The 24,730-nt window shown below is 45.0% G+C and overlaps 1 protein-coding gene across 5 annotated transcripts in view; it reads left to right on the forward strand.

Moving 5' to 3' along the window:
- Window positions 1–24,730, forward strand: part of NUP214 (nucleoporin 214) — a 101,565-nt gene that overhangs the window by 66,099 nt on the left and 10,736 nt on the right. For 2 of the 5 annotated variants that reach the window (XM_028090580.2, XM_028090579.2), the window contains exons 28-31: window positions 484–545; window positions 2,655–4,469; window positions 6,464–6,534; window positions 19,092–19,245. In XM_028090580.2, the coding sequence (XP_027946381.2) occupies window positions 484–545; window positions 2,655–4,469; window positions 6,464–6,534; window positions 19,092–19,245 (2,102 nt within the window). The remainder of the gene's footprint in view (window positions 1–483; window positions 546–2,654; window positions 4,470–6,463; window positions 6,535–19,091; window positions 19,246–24,730) is intronic. The other 3 variants (XM_028090581.2, XM_088018993.1, XM_028090582.2) reach the window with 2 other exon arrangements.

A 24,730-nucleotide genomic window follows, 5' to 3' on the forward strand; every position in this document is an offset into this window, starting at 1 on the left:
GTCCAGAAACGGTTTCAGCCAAATTTTCCCAGCCGAGAATGAAGAGTTCTGTCCAAATGGCAGGGATGCTTCTGTTTCATGCTTTCCTCCCTGCTCCCTGGCGGTGTGGCATGCTCCTGACGAGCTCTCTGATCTTGGGGTGCGTTTTGAGGGTTTCTCCCTGGCCCGGCTCCCTTGCCTCCATCACAAGACACGCCGTCTGCCCTCGCCACCGTGCCCGCATGCACATTCCCATTGCATTTCCACGACTGCTCCTTAGCTGGTCTTGGCACAGGGCCTCACCCAGACTCTGCCATGGAGAGCCCGGCCATCCCTCTGAGCCCTTTACTGCCTCTGAGATCCATGCTTTCACTTTGCTGTCATTTATCTTCTCAGTTGTAAGTTCCTACGAGCAGATCGATTGTGTGAGTAAGTCATAATATGTGACATTGAAAGGGCAGTATTGTGCCCCAGGTGTTTAACTTCTCTTCTTGCGCTCCCTAGGACTGGCTTTAATTTTGGGATAATCACACCAACCCCGTCTTCTAACGTCACTGCCACACAAGGTACAGTCTCTCTCTGCGGGGCGCAGCCGTCCTTTTGTGTTTCCTCTAAACAAATGCTGGGTTTTCGTACAGACGCGCCGACATTTTCCTTGCTGCTGAGTCTTGCTTAAAGCATCTGCAGTAAGTTCGGTGCCGAGGTTGTGCATTCAAAATAAGCTGGATTTAAACTAAATGAGAGGACGTCTGTTGACTTTTTAAATTAAGAACAAGGAAAGGATTTGCTTCTGGAAAAGCAAGGCTGTACTTTCGATGTGGATGTTAACATGGGAATTAAAATGTCTCACTCCATCTTATCTGTAAAAGACTGTTCATCTCTCCTGCATAACCTGTTGGCAAACACACTGGTCCTCTGTGTGTTGTTATGTATCCATCAACTGGCATGTTTTTAATGTTGAAAAGAATATAGGGACCTGTAAAGAAACCACATGTATTTTTTAAGTGCCTTCCAATTCTCAGTTTAAGTAATTAAGTTTATTTTTCTTTCATTTTAAAAAGCAAGCTCTTATTATGGAAGTGATGTATCCTAGAATCACGCGTTGTACCCTTCAGTTACTGCATTTCTGTTATATGTCCTTCCGGGTGTTTTGTCTTCTACTTTATTTCATTTAACGCCATCTCTTGCGACTTTTCCAGTATTACTGGAAATTTTACATAAGTGTTATTTGTAGTGGCTACATAATTTCTATCTTGTATGTATGCCTTGAACTATTTAGCCCATTTACCTGTTGGACATTTAAGTTATTTCCAGATGTTCCCTATGATAAATAAGACATTGACCATCTTTCATCTGTTCATTCAACAAATATTTTTTGAGTTCTTTCTCTGTGCCAACCCAAGTGGTAGAGGCTTTAGTAAAAAAGGGGATCCCTTAAGATCTGGAGGGAAATTAGGGGGCTGAAAGCATGGCAGACTTCCTAAACTGGATTTGTGTGTGTTTCACTTAAAGGGTTGGTAGCCTTCCTTTCTTTCTAGAATAGTGATTCTTAAACTGTTTTTTGTAACCTTTGCCCACTTAGATATGGCAGAGTACCCTCGAGGTCCATCTCTTCCCCATCACCCTCTCTAGAGGAAAAACAACTCAGTGATATAAAAAGATTAAAAGGAATAAAATAATAACTGTCAGAAGTCATAAGTAAAATAGTCATAAAATGCAGGGGTAATTCCATAAACATTTTAATATGAGAATAGAAACAACCCAAAACCATAAGCAACTCAGTACAACAGCAGTGATACAACAGGGTCTTTCGGGAAATTGTACGTGGGGAGTTGGGGCTTTATAGCCTTCCCAAGAACAACATGGAGTTAGAAATATCAGTAAACACTCTAATAGGTTGATTTTACCTATAACTATCCAATTTTGGTTACTTGTATTTGTTGACCACTTACTGTTTGACCAGGCCTTATCAGGGCTTCACCTGTATTTCATTTAATCTTTATAACAGCTCTTTGAGGTGGCTACTGTTACTGTGTTTATTTCCCAAATGGGGAACCTGAGGCCCAGAGAGGTAAAGTAACTTTTTCAGAGTTGCACAGCCAGCAAGTGGCAGAGTGCTTGGCTCCAGAGCCCGTGTCCTTGACCACGAGGCCACGTTGCCCTCTGTAGAGCTGTTTCCTGAGGTGAGCACTAGGACGTAGCCCTTCATTGTCCATAAAAATAATAGTCTGTGGACTGACACAGACAGTGGAAAGACACAGGAGGAACTTCCATTTTGGATCAAGTCCTGGCATACCAGGAGGTCCATAGACGAGCACGGTGTCAGGGGTGTTACTGAGGAAGTCAAACATGGGAAGATGAGAGAAGATGCCGTCTTATTTCTCTTTTGGGGTAACACTGTGAATCTCATGCCTTCTAGATGGGATGGTGTATTTGTTATGACGGAGTGGTCATAAAAAGGATATTTATTCTTCTCACCTCCGTGAGCTCAGAGCTAGCCCTCCTGTGGAAGAGCATTCATTCACTCTGTTTCCCCGAGGAAAAGCGCTGTCGTGGAATAGCCGTCCCGACTGTATCAAGGGGAGAGAGACCTGGGCTTGGACACAGTCCGTGGGAATGTGACAGGTCATGTGTCACTAAATCCAACCCACTTTGTAATTTCTTTTTCTCGCTAGGGGCAGCACCCCCCACTAAAGAGTCACACCAGCTCGACGCGTTCTCATTTGGCGGGGGAGGCAAACCCTTTTATGAGCCGGTGGCTGAGAGCTCACCCCCGTTGGGGATGACAGCGCCACCCAGCACCGGAGCCTCTCCTGCCGAGCCTGCGCCTTCCAGCAGCCGACCCGCGGCACCTTCTGGAGTTGCTCTTTCTAACTCCTCTAGCAAGCTGGAAACTCCACCATCCAAGTTGGGAGAACTTCTGTTTCCAAGTTCTTTGGCCGGAGAGACCCTGGGAAGTTTCTCGGGACTGCGCGTCGGCCAAGCAGATGATTCTACAAAGCCAGCCATTAAGGCTTCATCCACAAGCCTGACTAGTGCACAGCTGACCAAGACTTCAACCGTCCCCTCGGGCTTTAGTTTTACTGGCCCTCCCGTGTTAGGGAAGCATGCAGAGCCCCCTGTGACCTCCGCTGTGACCACCGGTACAGGGGCACCGGCAGGAGCGAGCCCAAGCGCTAGCAGTTCCTCGACTGGCATCTTTGGCGGTCTGCCCCTCACCAGTGCGGCGTCCTCCGGGGTGATCGGTTTCAGTGGGATGGCCCCAAGTGGTAGCAAGACGAGTTTTTCCTTTGGAAGCCAACAGACGAGTAGTACAGTCCCCCCATCCGCCCCTCCGTCGGCAACAACTGCCGCTCCCCTTCCTACCTCGTTCCCCACCTTGTCGTTTGGTAGCCTCCTGAGTTCAGCATCTGCTCCCACCCTGCCTGTGTCCTCTGGTAAAAGCACAGAGGAGGCCACATCCTCAGCTTCACCTGAGAAGCCAGACAGCGGTGAGGCCTCAGCATCAACAGCCTCACTCCTGGGGCAGCACCAGTCAGCCCCACTTCCCCCAGCTCCTCTGCAGACTTCCGACTCTGGGAAGAAAGAAGCTGCCCTCGTGCAGCCCGCGGTCAGCAGCCCCGGTTCTGCCGCGTCCAGTTCCAGTCTCGTGGCACCCGGTGCAGAGGCCACTCCAGCAGCCCCCGCGGTCCCTGATGTCAAGACGGAGCCGGCAGCTCCTGCTTCCACGCTCTCGGCACCTGGGCAGCCCGCCGTCACGGCAGCGACGGCCCCAAGCACGGTCCCCGTGGCCCTTGAAACCCCAGGTCCCCCCACGACCTCCAGTTCTGTTGCCAGCGTTGCTTCAAGCCTGGCGACGGAGACGGTGGCGTTTGGGACCGCCACTTCGGGCTCCTCTGTCTTCGCTCAGCCACCTGCTGCTAGCTCTAGCTCAGCTTTCAGTCAGCTCACCAACAGCACGGCCACCGCCCCCTCGGCTGCCCCCATGTTTGGGCAGGTGGCGGCCAGCACTGCACCGAGCCTGTTTGCTCAGCAGACGGGCAGCATAGCCAGCTCGGCGGCCGCCACGCCACCGGTCAGCAGCTCGGGCTTTGGCAGCCCCGCCTTTGGCACCTCGGCCCCCGGGGTCTTTGGACAGGCGTCGTTTGGGCAGGCCCCGGCCTTTGGGCAGTCAACAAGCAGCCCCGCGAGCGGCTTTTCCTTCAGTCAGCCTGGGTTCAGCTCTGTGCCTGCTTTTGGGCAGCCCGTGTCCTCCACCTCCACGTCTGCCAGTGGGAACGTCTTTGGTGCCTCCTCGAGCGCCAGTAGCTCCAGCTCCTTCTCATTCGGACAGTCTTCTGCCAGCACAGGAGGGGTGCTGTTTGGCCAAAGCAACCCTCCTGCGTTTGGGCAGAGTCCCGGCTTTGGGCAGGGAGGCTCTGTGTTTGGTGGCACCTCAGCCACCACCACGACAGCGTCGTCCTCTGGGTTTAGCTTTTGTCAAGCTTCAGGTAAGAATTTACGGAAGACTTCCTTTGTTCTCCTCTGCATTATTTGAAATGTTTGCAAAAGTCTTATATTACTTTCAAATTAAAGGAAAGGAAGGGAAAACAAAAGAGAGACTCCAAATTCAAGAAGGGTGCTCCTGGCGGCCTCAGGAATTTCCTGGGCCTTGTCACCATCACTGCAGTTCTGCTGCTCAGCAAATTCTCTACTCTGTTAGCCACCAGAGTGCCAGTTTCATGGGGAAGAACACAGGCATCTTTAGCTTAAGGTCATGGCAAGTAATGAATGACTCATAAATATGAACCTTTAAATTTGGAAGGTGCTTTAGAGGCTATTACGTCCCAAACTGTCAAGCCTCGAGGAGACCAGTCTAGTGTCATGAGGTGCTAACCGTGGAGCCAGAACCAGACTCTGGAGCACCTTGTCCTGGTTTGCTGCCTGACAGCATTTTATATTCTGCTTCCTCTGGCACCATGTTGCTTGCTAGAAGGGCAGATAACTGACGTTTGAAAAGGTGTGTTTTTTCCTGCTTTCAGTGTAATTAAAAATCTATAAATGTTACTCTTCTTTGAAGTAAAGCATAATCCACTGTTGCGTGTCCAATTTTAGCAGTTGCTTTTACTTCCACAAGTTATCAGTAGTACAATTTGAAAATAGTTTCTAAGTTTCACTTTCTGATCATTATCTTAGGAAAGGCATTTCTTCAGCAGTTAGGCTCTGGGGGGAGAAACAAGGATTAATGATTTCTTGGTGGGCAAGATTGTAAGTAACTGCTCATTCGTTCATTGGGTGATTATTTATTTGAAAATGGCTCAATTTATCAGGAAGGAAATTTTTTCTTTCCTTCCTTCAACAAATGTTTGTTAAGCCCCCACTAAGTTCAGCTGCAAGGACACAGGGCTGAAAGACAGTCCTGAGATCTACCTCCTGCCCTGTTGGGAGGCTGTTTGGCCTGTGGGAGTTATGGGAAATGTGATGACATAGTGGAGAGGGTGGGCAGGGGGAAAAGCCTGAGGAGTCTTGCGGAGAAGGGTGTTCAACACGCTCTCGGGTGCGTCCTTTTTTTCTGCAGCCTGTACTTGAGAATCCCTCACACACAAGTAGAATCAAACTATTTGAACACATTGAGAACCTCTGAAGAAATCTTTCTTCTAGTAACGATGTGAAAAGGTACCTGAGCAGTCTGCTCCAGCTCTGGTGGAGGAATTGAGACTTGCCTGAGCTCACCTACCTAGATCAATGACAGAGATGAGAATGGAACTCCAGCCTTCTAACTCCTTATCTAGGGCTCTTTGGTTAAAATACACAGTCCCGCCTGGTTTTCCCAGGCCCTGTTCAGACCAGCGCCCCAACCGTCCAGTGCCACCCAGAAGAAAGGAACTACCCCAAAAGAATCTGTATTTGAGGGGCGCCTGGGTGGCTCAGTCAGTTAAGCGACTGCCTTTGGCTCAGGTCATGGTCCCAGGGTCCTGGGATCGAGTCCCGCATCGGGCTCCCTGCTCAGCGGGGAGCCTGCTTCTCCCTGTCCCTCTGCCTGCCTCTCTGCCTACTTGTGCTATCTCTCTGTCAAATAAATAAATAAAATCTTCAAAAGAAAAAAAAAAGAATCTGTATTTGAGATCAGAGGAGACCAGGGAGTAAAAATATTCATGGTATTAAGTCAGTCATTGGAAAGACTCCTTGACAGCTAAATCTAAGGAAAAGCTACCCCGTGCATGTACCGCCATTATCAGCCCCTACGCACCCGGAGTTTGGTAGGAGACAAGGATTCAGTCCTCAAGATTTTGGAATTTATGCTAGTGTGAAATCTTAGCAATGACCAAAGATCTTTATTTACTCATAATGTTCTCCATTGCCTATAAAGGAAAACGGATTTTATTCATGAGTTGATTTGTTATCGGGTATCTTAGTACACCTGAATGCCATTTAAAAACAAACAAAATACTTGATGTTGTGAAGGAGTCGTCCAAATTAAACTTGTTCTCTTCTTATTTTACAGGTTTTGGGTCTAGTAATACTGGTTCTTTGTTTGGTCAAGCAGCCAGCACTGGCGGAACAGTCTTTGGCCAGGTAAATAACTTATGTTTGCCTCCGTTCGCATCAGTGTGTAGCAGACCCATCCACATTGTTCCCACACAGTGTAAGCAGTTCGTACTGTGTGCCCGAGGCCAGCAAACAGCCTCATGGGGTTCTCAAGTTCTGCCTTCTTTAGCTCCCTTGGGGAGGCAGAAATCTCAGCCTCTGATTGGAGAGACTCACTAGTTTTGACCTTTCTTTGACAGTCCTCTAGGAAAGCGCTTAAAAAGCGCAGTGCCTAATCTCCATCCATCTTCTGCCCGTTCTGCTAGGGCAGGGGTTGGCAAACTACAGTCCATGGGCTAAATCCGCTCCTCAGCCTCTGTGTGTGTGTGTGTGTGTGTGTGTGTGTGTGTGTGTGTGTGTGTGTGTGTGGCAAACTACAGTCCATGGGCTAAATCCGCTCCTCAGCCTGTGTGTGTGTGTGTGTGTGTGTGTGTGTGTGTGTGTGTGTGTGTGTGTGTGTGTGTGGCAAACTACAGTCCGTGTGTGTGTGTGTGTGTGTGTGTGTGTGTGTGTGTGTGGCAAACTACAGTCCATGGGCTAAATCCGCTCCTCAGCCTGTGTGTGTGTGTGTGTGTGTGTGTGTGTGTGTGTGTGTGTGTGTGGCAAACTACAGTCCATGGGCTAAATCCGCTCCTCAGCCTGTGTGTGTGTGTGTGGGGGGGCAAACTACAGTCCATGGGCTAAATCCGCTCCTCAGCCTGTGTGTGTGTGTGTGTGTGTGTGTGTGTGTGGCAAACTACAGTCCATGGGCTAAATCCGCTCCTCAGCCTGTGTGTGTGTGTGTGTGTGTGTGTGTGTGTGTGTGTGTGTGTGTGTGTGGCAAACTACAGTCCATGGGCTAAATCTGCTCCTCAGCCTGTGTGTGTGTGTGTGTGTTTTAAGATCCTGGAGCTCAGAATAGTTTTTACCCTTTTAAATGGTTATTTAAACGAAAAGAAGACTATGTAACCAACACCATAAATGGCCCCTGGGCTAAGCTGTACGCACTCCTTTTGGTGACCTAAGTTGTTTGAGTTTGTACAACTAGTGGTTATCTACGTGTGGGCACAGTTTTAAGTGCTTTACATAAATGGACTCACGTGATCATTAGTGCTTCTCTGAGGTATAGGTGCTATTATTGTCCCCATTCCTCAGATGAGGACGGCAAGGGCCCAGAGAGAGTAACTGTATTGTTACACCACATGCCAGCAGCATTCAGGTCATAGTAACCCCTCAAAGAGTCCTTCTGAAGAAAGGTCCTCTGATGGATCAGAGACGATGATGGCTTTCTGAAGGTGGGCTTGGCACATGTCCGTTAACTAACGCAGCAGCAGACGTATTGTGTGTTTCTGCCACGTCTGCAGGAAGACGTTTTCTTGGTGCTCCCTTTCCTTCAAAGATGGGCTCTGCCCTGGTCCATGATCTGTGGCAGGGAGAAGTGAAACTTCAGAGCTGGAAATGGCAGGTTAAGTCATGTAAACCAAGTTCCTCACTGGAAACAGCTAAAAATGGTGGATAAAACATAAAAACCATAGTTTTCAAAGCACTGGAAAGCTAACAAGGTATTTTACCAAGCCAAATGAAAAGAAAATGGGTGCCTACAGAAGTGAGGACATTTATTAATCTGAGAAAAGTTTAATTTCCTATTTTAATAACCCCAAAGGGCAAAGGGACAGAAATCACTAACTGAGATATGCACAAAGAAGGGAGAGTCTAAGAGAGACCCTGCCCCACAATGAGCTGGGACTCCAGATTCACTGGTCTCTGCCTGTGAATGTAGCCTGGCAGGATCCTAGGATGGTGGTGTCTGCAGATTCCTGGCAAAAGCAGCACAGACCCACCTTGAGGAAAAGTAACTTCACTCTAGTCCTTGGACAGTTTTTAAGGACATTGATTCCCATGCCGAAATTAATCACAAAAGGAAACAAAGAACCATGAGCAAGGGCCAGGATAAACAGCAGACATACATTTGCAGAGACTTGTAGGCTATGCAGAACAGCTCTGTTTTTACAAGTTCAGTAGAAATAAAAGGCAAACTTGAACATACTTTTAAAGAATAGGAGATAAGTGTCATAGCTACATTGAAAACCAAATAGAACTTCTAGAAAAATAAAATTTAAAACCAGCAGATTAGACCCAACTGAAGAGAATGGTAGCATAGTAGACAGGGATCGGCTAACGTTTTCTGTAAAGGGCTAGATAGTAAATATTTTAGACCCTGAGAACCACATACGGTTTCCATCACAGCTACTCAATGCTTCACAAAAGCAGCCATAGACATTAAGTAAGTGAATGAGCATGGTTATGCTTCCATAAAGCTTTATTTACAAAAGCAGACAGCAGGGGCGCCTGGGTGGCTCAGTCACTAAGCGTCTGCCTTCGGTCAGGTCATGGTCCCAGGGTCCTGAGATCGAGCCCCGCATTGGGCTCCCTGCTCGGCGGGAAGTCTGCTTCTCCCTCTCCCACTCCCCCTGCTTGTGTTCCTTCTCTCTCTGTGTCTCTGTCAAATAAATAAATAAAATCTTAAAAAAAAACCCAAAAAACAGCAGTCTGGATTGAGCCCACAGACTACAGTTTGGTGGCCCTTGACCTGGAAGGCAGGTCAGATTAAGTTATCTGGAATGCATCACGGAGAGCAAAAAAGATGGAAAATACCCAAGAGAGAGCAAAATGTTAAAAGAGAAATTTAACATGTTTAATCAGAGGAGAAGAGAAAGAGAAAGGATGTGTGACAATATGAGAGAAAAAGACACATTTCTAAAACCAGTAGAAAACAGTAACCCACAGATTCGAAAGTCCAGCAAACACCAAGCAGAACGTGTGAAAGGAAATGGATGCCAAGACCCATCAGTGAAGCTGCAGAGCTAGAAAGATAAAATGTTAAAAGCGCTCGGGAAGAAGACGGGTTACCTTCAAAAGAGCAAGAGTTGGACTCACAGCTGACTTCTCAACAGCGACAGTGAAAGCCAGAGGCAGTCTAGCTGTCTAGAATTTCTAAACCCCACAGAAAAAACATCTTTAAAGAGTGTGTGGAAATCAAGACCTTTTTCAGACAGATACTGAGAGAATTTATGCCTAGCAGACCTGATGGAAATTCTAAAGGATGCTCTTCAGGCAAAAGGAAAATTTGATTTCACTAAAATTATGGCTCTTTTAATTTTAGGGTAAAACAAGCCATGAAATGGGAAAATTACAGCCTGTAAAACTGACGGAGTAATTGTGTTCAGAATATATAAACAATACAAATCAAAAAGAGAAAAGACAAGTACACCCTACCACAGTGGCTAAAATTGAAAGGGCTGACAATACCCAATATTGGTGAGGAGTATAGCAACAAACTCTCATGTTGGAGAAGGCAGTGTAAATCCATATAACCACTTTGGAAAACCACCTGGTACTACCAAAACGAGATACACAAAAAGTTCCTCTTGAGCCAGCGAATCTACTTCCAGATAGGTAGCCAGCAGAAACGAGGGCCTGTGTTCACTAGAAGGTATGGTCCTAATGACTAAAAACAAGAAGCAACCCAAATGCATATCAGCTGAAGAATGGGTAATTAAATTGCGGTATATTTATACAGTGGAACACTGCAAAGCAGTGAAATCAAATGTACTGTTCGTGTACAAAACAAACTGGGTAAGTCCCACAGACGTAGTGTTAAGTGAAAGAAGCCAGATCCGAGAATACATACTGTTGGATTACAGTTTCCTAAAGAGGGAAATACGGGCAAAACTTAGCATGATAGAAATTACAATAGTGGTTACTCTTAGAGCATTAAACATGGGGTACAGAGGAGCCTTCCAAAGTTCTAAAACAATGTTTTCTATCTTGATCTGTTACAAACACATGTCAAAATTCACTGAGCTCTCTACACATAAAATCTGTGAACTTAAACACAATAGAAAGAAAATAGGCAGAAGATTTCATTAAAAAAAGATGGTTGCACAGCATTGTGAACTTACCTGATGCTACTGAATTGTACACTTAAAAATGCTGAAGTCAGTAAGTTTTATGAATATTTTATCACAATTTTTTAAAGGAGAAATAAAATATAATAAGTAAATAAGGGTTAGCCAGAAGACCAAGAAACAGTCAATTAGTAATACAAATTAAACCAACAAAGAGATACACACCCATACGATAGCAAAAATTCAAAGCCCAGTGATACCAAATGCCAGCGAATATGCAGAACAAAGGAAATTTGCATTCACTCCTGGCCAGGGTGTCATTTGGTACAACCACCTTGGAAAATAGTTTGGTGTGATCCAACGGAGACTGGCAATTCCAACTCCTAGGTGTGTTCTTTAGAGAAATTCATGCACACAGTCCCCAGGATATAGGGGTGCTCGTAGCCACAGTGTTCTGGTAACCAAAAACTGGTTCTGGTAACCAAATACTGGATGTTGACCAGTACTCCAATGGGTAGATGAATTTGTAGTATTTTATAGAATTTTATCCAGCTATGACAATGACTAACCTGGAGTGGCACGGGGGACTCACAGGCATGATGTTAAGCTAAGAGACAGAAAACTTACTGTGATCAACTCTGTATTGGTTACTCCTCCCCACCCCCCCCCCATATTCTTCCGTCATAGAAATTATGTTTGCAATTGGAGGGGCCAGAAATTCAAGTCAGTAATTTTTTTTCTGATGACAGGGGCCTTCTGTGTTGTGTTCATTGCTGTATCCTCAGTTCCTAGGACTGTGTCTAGCACATGATAAGCACTGTAAAAATGAATGAATTTTCAGTTGATAGGAGTATTCCCAGAAATATCTAAGGATACAAGGCAGATTCTGGCTAGGATGCAGAATACCTTAACTCCTGTTACAACACAAAGCAAAATCCAGATAGTGTAATAATCACACTTATCCTTTGGATATTGGAATTTTCTGGTGCTGTGTAACACCTGACCCCCAAACCTAGTGGCATATATATATATCCATATCCAGTGGTTGGTTTTGCTATTGGCTCAGAACTAAACTGGAGCTCTTGGCTTCTCTGTGTGGCCTGGGCTTCCTCACAATGTAGTGGCTGGATTCCAAGGAGAAATTTCAAAAAAGAAAGGGAGCCAGACAGAAAATATATAACCTTTTATGACCTAGTCACAGAGCATCACTTATGTTGCATTCTCTTGTTCAAGGCAGTCATAAAATCCCATCCAGGTGTAAAAGGAGGGCAATAGACTTCACCTCTTAGAAGAGCACATGAGTCTAGAAATATTGCTGTGACCATCTTTGGAAAATATAATCTCATAGTGGGACCCAAGAGTGGCAGAAAGCCTTGTGGAATTCATTTCCAGAGAGAGGGGAGCCCATTGTAGGTGAGTGTAATGGTATAGCAGATTCTGGGGGCACGTGTCAGGTCTCAGATTGGGAAGTGGAAGAGAGGCCTTGCTGAAGACTGAGGAAGAAATGTACTGGCTAGAGAAGAAGCCAGAAGAAGTTATTGGCAACAATGGGGGCAAGCAAAATAAATGACCAATAAGCACGTGAAAAGATGACCAATACCATTAAACATTAGGAAATGAAAATCAAAACCGTAATGAGAATACCACTCCACGTCCAGTTGGTGGCTATAATTTAAAAAACAAACAAACCCGAGAATAATAGATGTTGACAAGGATGTGGGGAAAATGGAACCCAACATTGCCGGTTGAAATGTAAAATAGTGCATCCACTGTGGAAAACAGGTCAGTGGTTCCTCAAAAAGCTGAACATAGAATTACCATATGACCCAGCAATTCCACTACTGGGTATATACCCAAAGGAATTGAAAGCAGGAAGTCAAAGACTCACTTTCCACCAGTCTTCACAGCAGCATTACTCACAACAGCCAAAAGGAGGAAACAGCCCAAATGTCTATCAACAGATAACTAGATAAACAAAATACGGTCTATATAGAAAATGGAATATTATTCAGCCTTCCAAAGGGAAGAAGTCCTGATTCATACTACACATGGATGAACCTCGAATGCATTATGCTAAATAAGCCAGACATAAAAGGACAAATAATGTATGATTCCACATACATGAAGTATTTAGAATAGGTAAATTCATAGAGCAGGAAAGTAGATTAGAGGTGGCTGTTAGGAGGAATGGGAGTTACTGCTTAGTGGTTGAGAATTTTGGTTGTGGTGATGAAAAAAATCCTGGAAATAGGTAGTGATGATGGCTGCACAGCCTTGTGAACATAATTCATGCCGCTGAATTGTATGCTTACGTGGTTAAAATGACAAAATGATAGTTTGCTGCAATTTTAACTTAATAACGTTAATATACCAAAAACCATTGAATTTTATCCTTTAAAATCAGTGAGTTTTATGGGATATGGATTGTATCCTAATAGAGCTCTTTTGTTTAAAAAAAAAACAAACAGATTGGGTCTGAAAGACTTGCAAGTACAACAGTAATTTGTTCAGTATAAAAATCTTCCCTATCCACCCCTCCCTGACTTTTGCTAAGAGAAGGAAAGTAGAGGCAGGACCGAAAAGCAGAAAGAACTTGTGCAGTCCTGCAATCTCTCACTGCCCGGAACTGTTGAATCCAAAGGTAACACTGCAGCCCACCTGCCTCCTGGCTCCAGGCTCAACCTTAAGACAAATAACTTAAACCCTAAGCAAACACAGAGGTAAGTTCATTCTTCAATCTTTGACTCATTTCCAGATCAACTCAACACTTAGTGAAATATGAATAATTGCATATTGACTTTGGGATACAGATGAAAGAGAGGTTTCTCATGATGTAGGAAAAACAGTGTTCTTCAATCCGCACACCGCTGTTCTACATGCAAAGTCTTATATACCAAAAAATACATGTATGTATATGTTTTACACATGTCGCATATGTAGTATGTATAACATATGCAAAAGCAAAAATAAAAGGGGCCACCCACAATTGTATTTTAGAAAACAGCAAGAAACAACCTGTAGATGATCTGGATAGTGGAACTAGCAGGCAGAGAGTTTAAAATAACTATTGTAACTATTGTGCTCAAGGATTTAGAGGAGAAGAAAAGAATGGTTGAATCTCGGCAGAGAATTGGCCATTATAAAAATAAATAGAAAGTCTTGATCTGTATCTGAAGTTTAGTATCTGAAATAAAAAATTATTAGGTATAACAGCAGAATGAGTACTACAGAAGAACAGTGAACTTGAACACATGTCAGGGTAGAAATTATCTAAAACGAAGCTCAGAATGGGGGCCCCAGCTGGCTCAGTTGGTAGAGTGTGCAACTCTTGATCTCAGGGTTGTGAGTTTAAGCCCCACATTGGGCGTGAAGCCTACTTAAAATTAATATATATGTAGAGTAAACAAAATTTTTTGAGTGAAACTTGGAGAGACTGAGAAAACCACTGGGCAGAACGTTAATGACCTATGTAATACAGTATCAGGCAGTCTGTTTTACTGGTAATCAGAGTCCTTGAAGGAAAGGAGACAGAATGGAGTAGACAAAAAATATTTGAAGAAAAATGACCAAGCTTTTCCAAATGTATTGAAAAACAAGGATCCAGAAATCCAAGAAACTCTGTGAACCCTAAACAGAATAAATAGCAGAAGACCACACCTAGACCCATCATAGATAAGCTTCTGAAAACTAAATACAAAGAGAAAAATTTTAAAGCAGCTAAAAAGACTCAGGCCATACAGGAAAACAATGTATCTGTATGGTTATGAGGAGATGTTAAATATATGGCAATCAGAGCAAAAAGGCAGAGAATATCTTTGCCCTCTTCACGTAGACCAGTGGTTCTTAAATGGTATCAATTCCACTCCCCACCCCCATGAGGAATTTCACAACTGCAATGTCCAGAGGCCTGTTTGGTCCTCATGAGTAGGGGATGCTATTAGCATCTAGGGCTAGGAATGCTGCTAAACATTCCATAACCCTCCAAAACAAGGCATTACCCAGCCCAGATGTCAATGCCACTGTTAAGAAACCGTTATGAGGTAAAGATTTCTTAGAACCCAGGGGCACCTGGGTGGCTCAGTTGGTTAAGTGTCTGTCTTCGGCTCAGGTCGTGATCCCAGAGTCCTGGGATCGAGCCCCACATTGGGGTCCCTGCTCGGCCGGAGGCCTGCTTCTCCCTTTCCCTTCCCCCCATCCCCCCCACTTGTGATCTCTCTCTCTCTCTCTCTCTCTGTTGAATAAAGTCTTTAAAAAAAAAATTCTTAGAACCCAAAAAGCACTTAATCATAAAAGAAGAAAATTTTAAAAGTAGACTCCATCAGAATTAGAAAGTAATGCTAATTATTAAAAAATTTTTAAAAAAAGTAATGCTAATCAAAATGTTATGAAATGAAAGGCAGGGAGGGCATAGACAGGGGGAAAATATTTATAATACATGTATCAAATGAAGGGCTTCTGTCCAGAATATGTAAAGAATACATAAAGAACTTGGGACACCTGGGTGGCTCAGTAGGTTAAACATCTGCCTTCGGCTCAGGTCATGATCTCGGGGTCCTGGGATCGAGCCCCGAGTCAGGCTCCCTGCTCAGCGGGAAGTCTGCTTGTCCCTCTCTCTCTCTGCCCATGCTCATGCTCTCTGCCCTTGCTCATGCTCTCTCTCACTCTCTCTCTCTCAAATAAATAAAATCTTAAAAAAAATAAAATGTTAAAAAAAAGAATATATAAAGAACTTTAAAAACTAAGCAAAGTACTTGGAGACAGATAACTTTACAAAGTATATGAATGGCCAATAAGCATGTGAAAACTTGCCCACCATTATTAGTCATCAGAGAAATGCAAATTGGAACCACAGTAAGACACTGCTCCAAAGCTGCTAGAATTACTAAAATTTAAGAGCTAACAAAACCAAATGTGGAGATTGGAGCAAATAGATCTCTTAATGTGTTGCTGGTGGGATTATAAAATGGTATTTTGGAAAATCATTTGGCAATTTAAGTCAAATACACACTAATTGTGTGGTTTAGCAGTTCCAGTCCTAGGTGTTTACCCAAAAGAGCTGAAAATCTAGGTCCACAAAAAGACTTAATGCTTATAGCAGCTTTGTTTATGACAGCCAAAACCTGGAAATAGTCTAAATGTCTAGCAGGAGAATAGTAAACACCAGCATACTCCTATAATGGAATACTACTCAGCAGTATAAAGGGAAGAATGACCAATGCATGCAGCAATATGGATGAATCTCAAAAGCATATGTTGATTCTAGCCAGGTCATTTAGGCAAGAAAATGAAATAAAAGGCATCTAGATTGGAAGGGAAAAACTAAAACTCTGTATCTGCAGATAACATGATCGGGTATATAGAAAATCCTAAGGAATCCACTAAAATACTGTTAGAACTAATAAATGGGTTCACAGTTGCAGGATGCAAGATTAAAATTTCAAAAGCCTGTTCTGTTTTTATACATTTGCAAAGAACTATCTGAAAGTGAAAGTAAGAAAATTCCATTTTCAATAACATCAAAACGGGTACGATACTTAGGAATAAATTTAACAAAACAAGTGTAAAACATACTCTGAATACTATAAAACATTGTTTAAAGAAATTAAAGATGATCTAAATAAATGGAAGGATATCCAGTGTTCATGGATTGGAAGATTACATTTGATGGAGAGAGTCCTTATTAAAATAGTTTAATTTCAGAGAGTTTTAGGTACTATGAAGAGAATAAAGCAGTAATCAGGAAGAAGGATTTAGGTTACATAGTCAGGAAATGCCTTTCTGAGGAAGTCTCATCAGTGTCTCCCTTTCCTTTTTATATTTGTTTCTTTGAATTAGGATCAAATCCAGTCCACACGTTGAGACCGCTTGATAGGTCTCCTGAGTGTCTCTCTATAGATAACCCTTCCGTGTCTCTCTTCCTCTTGTTGTTTCTCATAATTCAGTTGTTCTGTAGAATTTCCTATGGTTTGATTGCTGACTGCATTCCTGTGTTACAGCTCCTAGGTTAACTTGGTCCCCTGTCCTTGGTTAACTTCCTGTGAAGTGGGGGTTGGGTCTGGAGGTTTGAGGAGATTCAGATTTGATTTTTTTTTTTTTTTGGCAACATTATGAGCTTGGATCTTGAACACTACCTCCTTATTTAATGATATTAAAGAATTGTTAATTTTTTAGGCATGATAATGGTAAGGTTATGGTTTATGTTTTAGAGATTATATTAGAAACATCAGTGGTTCAAATGAGAAGATGTCTAGGATTTGCTTCATGCTAATAAAAGATGAGGGGAAGTAGATGGGGTATAGATAAAACTCAGCTGGCCATGAATTCATTAAAACTGGGTGATGGGCATGGGGTAGGAGCATTATATTCTTCTGTCTACTTTTTGTACACTTTTGAGATTTTCCATAATTTAAAATTTTAAAACTATTATAATTTATTGCGATTAAAATGAACGGGACTCTCTCTAACCTATTTATGAGGATGCAGTAGCTATCAATTCACATTCACTTCTGTGATCCCCTTCTGTTCATTTAGATAGTCACTATTTTTCAAATCCTATTTTTACAATTTAGGTTAAACCATCTGAAATTCCCAGTTTTTGGTAGGGTGAAAATACCCACATATTGGCAGTTGACTTTGTTCCAGTCTGATGCGTGGAAGTCAGCTACAATGTCTGATATTTTCTACATGCTGCTGGTTCGTTGCCATGTCTCCCTTCTTTTCAAAGTCTGGCTACTAGTTAGCAAAGCTTTTATGATTGGATGGATGCCAGGTTTTAAAAAGCGTCATTAGGGGCGTCTGGGTGGCTCAGTTGGTTGAGCGACTGCCTTCGGCTCAGGTAATGACCCTGGAGTCCCGGGATCGAGTCCCACATCGGGCTCCCTGCTTAGCAGGGAGTCTGCTTCTCCCTCAGACCCTCCCCCCTCTCATGCTCTCTCTCTATCTCGTTCTCTCTCTCAAATAAATAAATAAAATCTTTTAAAAAAAAAGCGTCATTAAATGGTTGTAGTAAACTTACTGTTGTTTTAAAGAAATTTAGGGGGAAAAAAGAGGGAGTTGGAGACAAGTATAAGTGCCTTAGGTACAGTCACCCTCAAGTAAAAATTAGCCTGTCGTATTCAAGTACAAAAGACCAGGCTAACTGGACCATGTTGGGGGAAGAGGGGAGGAGAGATGATAAAAGATGATGTCAGAGATGGCCAGGGGCCAGATCGTGTAGGGTCTTGTAGAATTTTTAAATATGAGTTTAATGATCTGACTGCCATTCATAGATGTTATTCTAGCTGCTGTGTGAACATAGATTGTAGTGGAAGCAGGATGTCGGTTGAGTTGTGTAGTCCAGGCAAGAAGTCGAGGTTTGGTGGCTCAGACCCGGGTGGTGGCTGTGCTCCTGAGGGGATGCCCTGGGGGGGTTTCAGAGGTGGCCCACTGGAGGGGTGACTTAAGTATGAAGTGTTTGAAAAATGCCTGGCACCTAGAAAGTGCTCAGTCATTGGTCTGTTACTATCACTGTTAAAATACTAAACAGCAGCTGTTTTCTGAGCCTGTGCTTATATTTCAGGCGCTATTCTAAAGTGCGTCACGCTTCTCAGCACATTTGATTGACTCATTGTTTTGAGGTAGGTAGTTCATTATTCCCATTTTACAGGGGATGGACTTCTGCACCTCTGTGTCCGCCTTTGAAAGACACTTCTATAAGGTTCCTGTGCACAGTGACCCATTTCTCTCTCTCCTTTTCTTTTTCTTTTTTCTTTTTTTCTGAAGTAGGCTCCATACCCAGTGTGGAGCGCAGTGCGGGGCTTGAACTCACGACCCTGAGATCTAGACCTGATGAGCTGAGGTCAAGAGTCGGCAGACGCTTAACCGACTGAGCCACCCAGGCGCCCCCACAGTGACCCATTTCTAAAAGCCTATCTTATTCTACATCATCAGCCAAGAAGACATTACGCGTAACTAATATTAATGGTCCCTCGAGTCTACACTGGTCTTTCTTAGAGAACCAATTTCCAAACAGAAATAAAGTGTGTGGTGCCTGAGACAGCTTTGAGTCAGCACGCACCCTAAGTTAGCAGCATCCTCTGAGCATAAGATTTGCAGACTTGGACAAAATTCAGCTATGGTCATCATTTCAACAATGGAGCTAATTTAAGCTTATTTCTGCAGTATGGGAAAGTCATTATGAAATAAAAGTGCACAAATTAGGAGAAAAGACAGTGTAAATCACTTTTCATCAGTTGCTGATGAGTTCAGCCAAATCCTGGAGGAATCAAAATAAGTCGTGTTCATAATTGCCTAGAAATGTTTTTAAACTTTCTCATTTGGGGGAACTCTTGAGGGGCTGGCTTTCCTGCCCCTGGCATTGTGTCAAGCAGAGACTGGAGGCAGCAGGGCAGATAAACATTCAAAGTTCCCTCCTCCCATAAATCATGTTTTCGGAGAACTGTGAACATGGAATAGCTGGAGAACTTCTGATTTGTAGGAAGTCCCTGTCCAGAGTCCAGCTTCTTTTGTGGGTGTTAGAGCATCCGTCCCAGAACTAATCAGAGTCCTCTTGCTTTTTCCCTTTGTCCCAGTGGTGAGCGCCTTCTTTCCGCGGATGTGGCCTGCCGTTTGACGATGACCTCTCATCCTATCTCGCTTCCTGCCCCTTTTGTTTTCCAGCAGCCCTCTTGCAGTGGGAACGTGTTTGGGTCTGGAAACACTGGAAGAGGGGGAGGTTTCTTCAGTGGCCTTGGAGGGAAACCCAGCCAGGATGCAGCCAACAAAAACCCATTCAGCTCGGCCAGCGGGGGCTTTGGATCGGCAGCCACCCCAAGTAAGTTGAGACCGTTTTCCCAGTCCCTTGGCCCCATAATGCCATTGTCATCCCTGTGGTGCGAGCAGAGCTTTGGTGACAAGTGTAGAAAGGAAAGAGGGGGTTTAGAAGGCCTGTTTAATATACGGATCAAAGCAGTGTGATCTGTTTTGATTTTGATTTTTGGTTTTTTAATGAGATGTCCTATATAATCATGAAAAGGCATCAGAGTTGCAGGGTGAGTGTCTGTGCACTGAGCTCCTCCCCTCTTCTCTCCCAAGGCCCACATCGCTCTGTTTCTTAGGGTTGAAATGAAGTGAATGCAAGCGGACAGGCATAAATGAGAGCAGCAGAGCAAGCTGGGTGTGCTTGGAGAAGGGGCATCTGGATTTTCGTTGTGTAGTACTCTCTCTGAATTTGCGTTAAAATTCAGCTGCCACAGAGAAATGTTACCCAAAACTCAGAGCCTTCGTTATTTCTCATCTCTCACATTTCAGATGAAGCTGTATCATTCTGGCACTTTTTTCTCCAGCTAATTTTTCAAATTCTTTGTTGATCTGTCTGTTCGTGGTTAGAAATGAAAGAAATTTGTTTTTTTTTTAAATCTGAAAAAAATAAAAAATCCTGCTGCAGATGGAGGCTGAGATGGGAAGTTGGGGGCCTGTCATCTTCATCTCTGCTTCCCTCCTTTACCACGCTGCACACGGAGCATCTCTCATCTGCTGTGCTAACACAAGATCCTCGAGAATCGGGAGCTAATGTTCTCAGACAGGACAGATACTCCCTTCACGTTAAGGCTCATGCAGTTCCAAGCAGAGTTCTCTGTCCTGAGTCTCCAGAGTCACTGATCAGTTGTTTTGATGTCACTGTCCACCTAAGTAACACAGAAGAAAAGATTAGAGTCAAGAGACACAGACCTCTTCACTTGTGAAATTATATGAGCAGAAATTTTTGTTCTTTAGCTCTCAGTCTTCCGGGAGAAATTTAGAATCCTAGAATGAGGGACACCTGGGTGGCTCAGTTGGTTAAGCATCTGCCTTCAGCTCAGGTCATGATCCCAGGGTCCTGGGATCGAGTCCCGTGTCAGGCTCCCTGCTGAGCAGGGAGCCTGCCTCTCCCTCTCCTGCTCTCCCTGTTTGTGCGCCCTCTGTCAAATAAATAAATAAAATCTTAAAAAAAAAAAAAGAATCCTAGAATGAAGGGATCCTAGAAACTGAGTCTAGTAGTTTTCAAAACACTTTCTGCAGATGAACTTCTAAGCAGAATCCTGATGCGTAAAACAGGTAAAAATAGGTCTGCTTGGAAGTGTAGGGGTCAAGAACCAGAGATGCTGGGTGGTTTCCCCATCTACCCGCACCCAGCTCTCAGCATGGAACCGCAGGGCTCCATAGCACATACTTGGACAACAGGATCCTTGTGTGGCATTCTCTCCATTTTCCACTGAGGAATCAAGCCCGGAATGGTGAGGTGATTTTAAGTCACAGCGCCGGAAAGTGGCAGATCTAGGACTCTGCTAGTGCATATGTAGCCTACGGAACAGCATCTGGCGCAGAAGCAGCATTTGGTAACATGCTACTTAGAAACGTGGGTTTCTCCCGTAGGTAGGTTACCATCTGTGAGATTGTGTTACTAACCAGTTTTGTTGAAACTTAAGTGTGTCATATCCTTGTAAAATCCCCTTTCCTCCTGGCTGATTCATCTCCTAGGCCCTGGCTCTTACCTGTCAAAGAATTGCCTTCTCTTGGTGGGGGACTGACGATGGTTTGCCCTGGCTCGTGAGAGCTGGCTGTGCACACCTCTCCAAATCTGCCTCCGGTGACCTCATGTCGGGCAGCCTGAACTCTGCCGTTACGCGAGTGTGTGCCCCATGGGAATTGGACGACAGGGCAAGTCAGCACTGCCCTCCTGCACCCCCAGTCCGTTGTTCACTGGCACACTGTTTTTCCAATTCTTTAATTCTGGTTTAAAATTAAACCAGAGGGGCGCCTGGGTGGCTCAGTCGTTAAGCATCTGCCTTTGGCTCAGGTCATGATCCCAGGGTCCTGGGATCAAGTCCCACATCGGGCTCCCTGCTCCGCGGGAAGCCTGCTTCTCCCTCTCCCACTCCCCCTGCTTGTGTTCCCTCTCTCGCTGTCTCTCTCTGTCAAATAAATAAATAAAACCTTTAAATAAATAAGTAAATAAATAAATAAATAAAATTAAACCAGATATTTTTATAGGATTATTCCAGATTCTTGATACCAGACACCTGCTGGTCTTCATTTTCCTAAACATTGGTTTTTTATAAATCATCAGTTTACTTTTATGGTAAGAGAAGTTTCAGGTACAGAAGACTTAAACATTCTTTTGTTTTGAAAACTGAAGGTATGATTCGATAGTGAAAGGGACAGGAGCCTCTGTAGTGCAGAGGACCAGGTGCAGGAGAAGGGCAGGAACGGTGGAGGAGAAGGAGGAGAAGGAGCTAGAGGTCATCTGGGGACAGGCGTTGTCCTCACCAGAACTAAGGATGCTTTCTGCAAACCACTGGGGACAGCCTCTTTCTCTTCGGGTAAATCTGCAATATTTGACACTTTGAGCACAACATCTTTCCTGCGCTGGATAGACCGACTCTCCTGGTTCTCTTCCTGCCTCTCAAACGGTTCCTTCTCTACTGCTTCTCTCTGGCCTTGCAGGCATGTCCCCATTGTCATCTGGGTTATCACAGTAGTTTCCAGACTCCCCTCCCTGCTTCCAGCCTCCTCCCCTGGCATGTGGACATTCACGCCAAGCTGAGTGTTTTTAACTCTGCTTTGCTTTTGCCTCTCTCCCTACGTAAAGCCCCCGGCAGCTTCCCACCAACGTGAAGCCAGCTCCTCCGCTTGGAAGTCTGGGCCCTCTGTGAGCCGCCCCGCACACTTTTCTGTTCCCCCAGCATGCTCCCTCTGCGTTGGCCAGTTTGTCTGCTGGCCATCCTTCGTACACACGCCGCTCCTCTCTCCCCGCTTCAGTGCCAGGGCTCCCCTGCTCCCTCTACTCCACCCGCCGAACCCACCCTTCCTTTAAGGGTGACTGTAAGTCTACGCCTGCATCTGGAATCCGGCAGCCGTCGTGTTCCATTCCTTCATGTGACATCAGGTGGAAGGGAACGGATCTTTATGGGCCACCTACTGTGCACCAGATGCTCTGTGTAGGTGGGGTGGCCGCTTCTTACAACAGGACTTTTAGATGTGACTGCCCCCATTTTACCAATAAGGAAATGGGCTCAGAGAAGGGACATGGACTTACAGAGGTAGCGGCCGTTAAGGAGGAGCCAGGGTTTAATCCGAGTGTGTGTGCAGGACTCTGACCACCCCCTTGCCTCCTGAGATCTTCCCGTAGCCTCGCAACGGAGCGCGGGTCCTCCCAGGTGTGTCTTGTCTGACAGCCCTCGGGCTCGCTCTCGGTGGCATCGAACATGCTGCCATGCGGACGGAGGTCTGAGCACAGACTGAGCAGCCAGCAGGTTTCCCTTGTGACATGTGGGCTCCAGGCTGCCTGGTCCTGAAGCTGCCCTCTTCAGCCCTGAGAAGTCATTAGACCTCTGCCCTGACAGAGAAAGACAAGCCAGGAACACTGTTGCTGGGAGTTGGCATGTTCTTTATCCAGAAGCTCCCACCTCATAAAGGTTTCTGCGCTCTCTGCCCCCAGGGACTACCTGAGGTACACGGTTAACCCCTGGGGTCGCTTAAAATTCAGCACCACCCTACACTGTTACCTGGGACTTACTGCCTCCTCGAGTCTTGTCCTAAGGACACTGGTTAGAACCATCCTCAGCACATTCTTTCTGTTCAGAGATCTGAAAGACATACTTGCGTGAGGATAAAGAAGCTATTTGAGGACAAGCTTGTGGGCCCACAAGGCTCCCTCTACAACTGTTCTTTAAGAAAATGTCTTGGAAAGTATCCTGGGCCAGAGCTTCTTGAGGAACCCCCTTCTCAGTGTGTGTTAAATTCTAATTAGTGACTTTAGACCCGCAGAATGACATGGGACCTAGTCTCTGTGATAGTGTTTATATCAAATTTATATCAGGTATAATTTAATTGAAGTAGGGTTGGACCTGATGTTGGGTTAGGCAAGTGTTTTTTGCCAAATAAAAGACCCGGAGGACCCATGTCGTGCCAGCAGGGGGAAGCCCAGAGCAGACGCCGGTTGTCCCTGGACTCGCCACCTCGGAGAATAGAAGTCACCAGCCAGCTCTGTGAAGACAGGCTTTCTTCCAGCTGCCCTACCCACAACCGAAGAGGCATCTCCTACGATGACATAGTGTTCCAACAACCAAGATAACCCTCTTACTTGCCGTATTTTAAGAGCCAGGGACAGTGTTATTTTAGAGCTGTTGGGAGAGAACCGAGAAGCACGCTGTTGACCGTGGAAACAGAGAAGCAGACCTCGTTTAATGCCACTTTGCTTCAGAGTCGCTTGAATAAATCCTAAAACATTTCAACATGCAGAGCTCCTCTTGAGACTGCGAACGAAAACTGTTACAACTTGACTGGTTTAACTCTCAGGATCTTTGCAAAATGAAAAGGATTACATTTTCTGCCGCTGATCTGCTCTGTGTCTTATACTGAACACAAGTGGGATGTAGTAGGAGGAAGAGTTAAAGAAACAGAGGGGAAGTTCTATTTCCTGAGGATCCACCACCGGCCCAGCTAGGCACTCTGCACACGTCCGCTCATCTGATCCTCACAGCAGCCATGTGGACCCCCCCTCGCTAGCCTCGTTTTCTCTCAGAAGAAACTGGGACTTGGGAAGGTGAAGTCCTTGCCTCTGGCTACTAGGTGTCCTGAGCCAGGGCTGACTGCAGAACACCCGCGCATTCCACTGTAGCGCCCGTGAGCATCTTCAGACAGAGGCGTCTCAAGGAGGTGAAGGGGTGAAAGATGCCCGGAAACTTCCGTGTTCTCTGACTTCAGGCATTCCAGTCTCCCAGCATCGTCCCGGTAAAATCATTTCACCTCTGTATCTCAGATTTCTCCAAGAGGAGAGCTAGCCCCAGATCTCACACTTGAATTGATTTGCTATTTGGAATTTTTGCCGCGTTGATAACTAACAAAGTCAGAAAGTTGCAGCCCTCTGTTCCTGAGGTATCAAGTGAAGGAATGGCTGAGGAGCCCATTTTTCATCTCCAGCGTCGAGAATGTACTGCCCCTGAAAGAAGAAAATGTGGCCTCCAGGCTGGCACACAGAAAACTCAGGCTGTTCGAGAGGACATTTTGGGGGCTCCTGGGTGGCTCAGTTGGTTGAGTGGCTGCCTTCAGCTCAGGTCATGATCCCAGGGTCCTGGGATTGAGCCCCGCGTCGGCCTCCTTCCTCAGTGGGAGCCTGCTTCTCCCTCTCACTCTGCCTGCCGCTCTGCCTACTTGTGTTTTCTCTCTCTCTCTCTGTCAAATAAATAAATAAAATCTTAAAAAAAAAATCTAAATATAAAATTTAGATCTAAATCTAAAAAAAAAAAAAAAGGACATTTTGTAGGCTCCCCCTACGA

This window comes from Eumetopias jubatus, unplaced genomic scaffold, assembly GCF_037043125.1.
Source record: "Eumetopias jubatus isolate StellerSeaLion01/CBP00866 unplaced genomic scaffold, mEumJub1_p1.0 scaffold_15, whole genome shotgun sequence".
Lineage (NCBI taxonomy): Eukaryota > Metazoa > Chordata > Mammalia > Carnivora > Otariidae > Eumetopias > Eumetopias jubatus.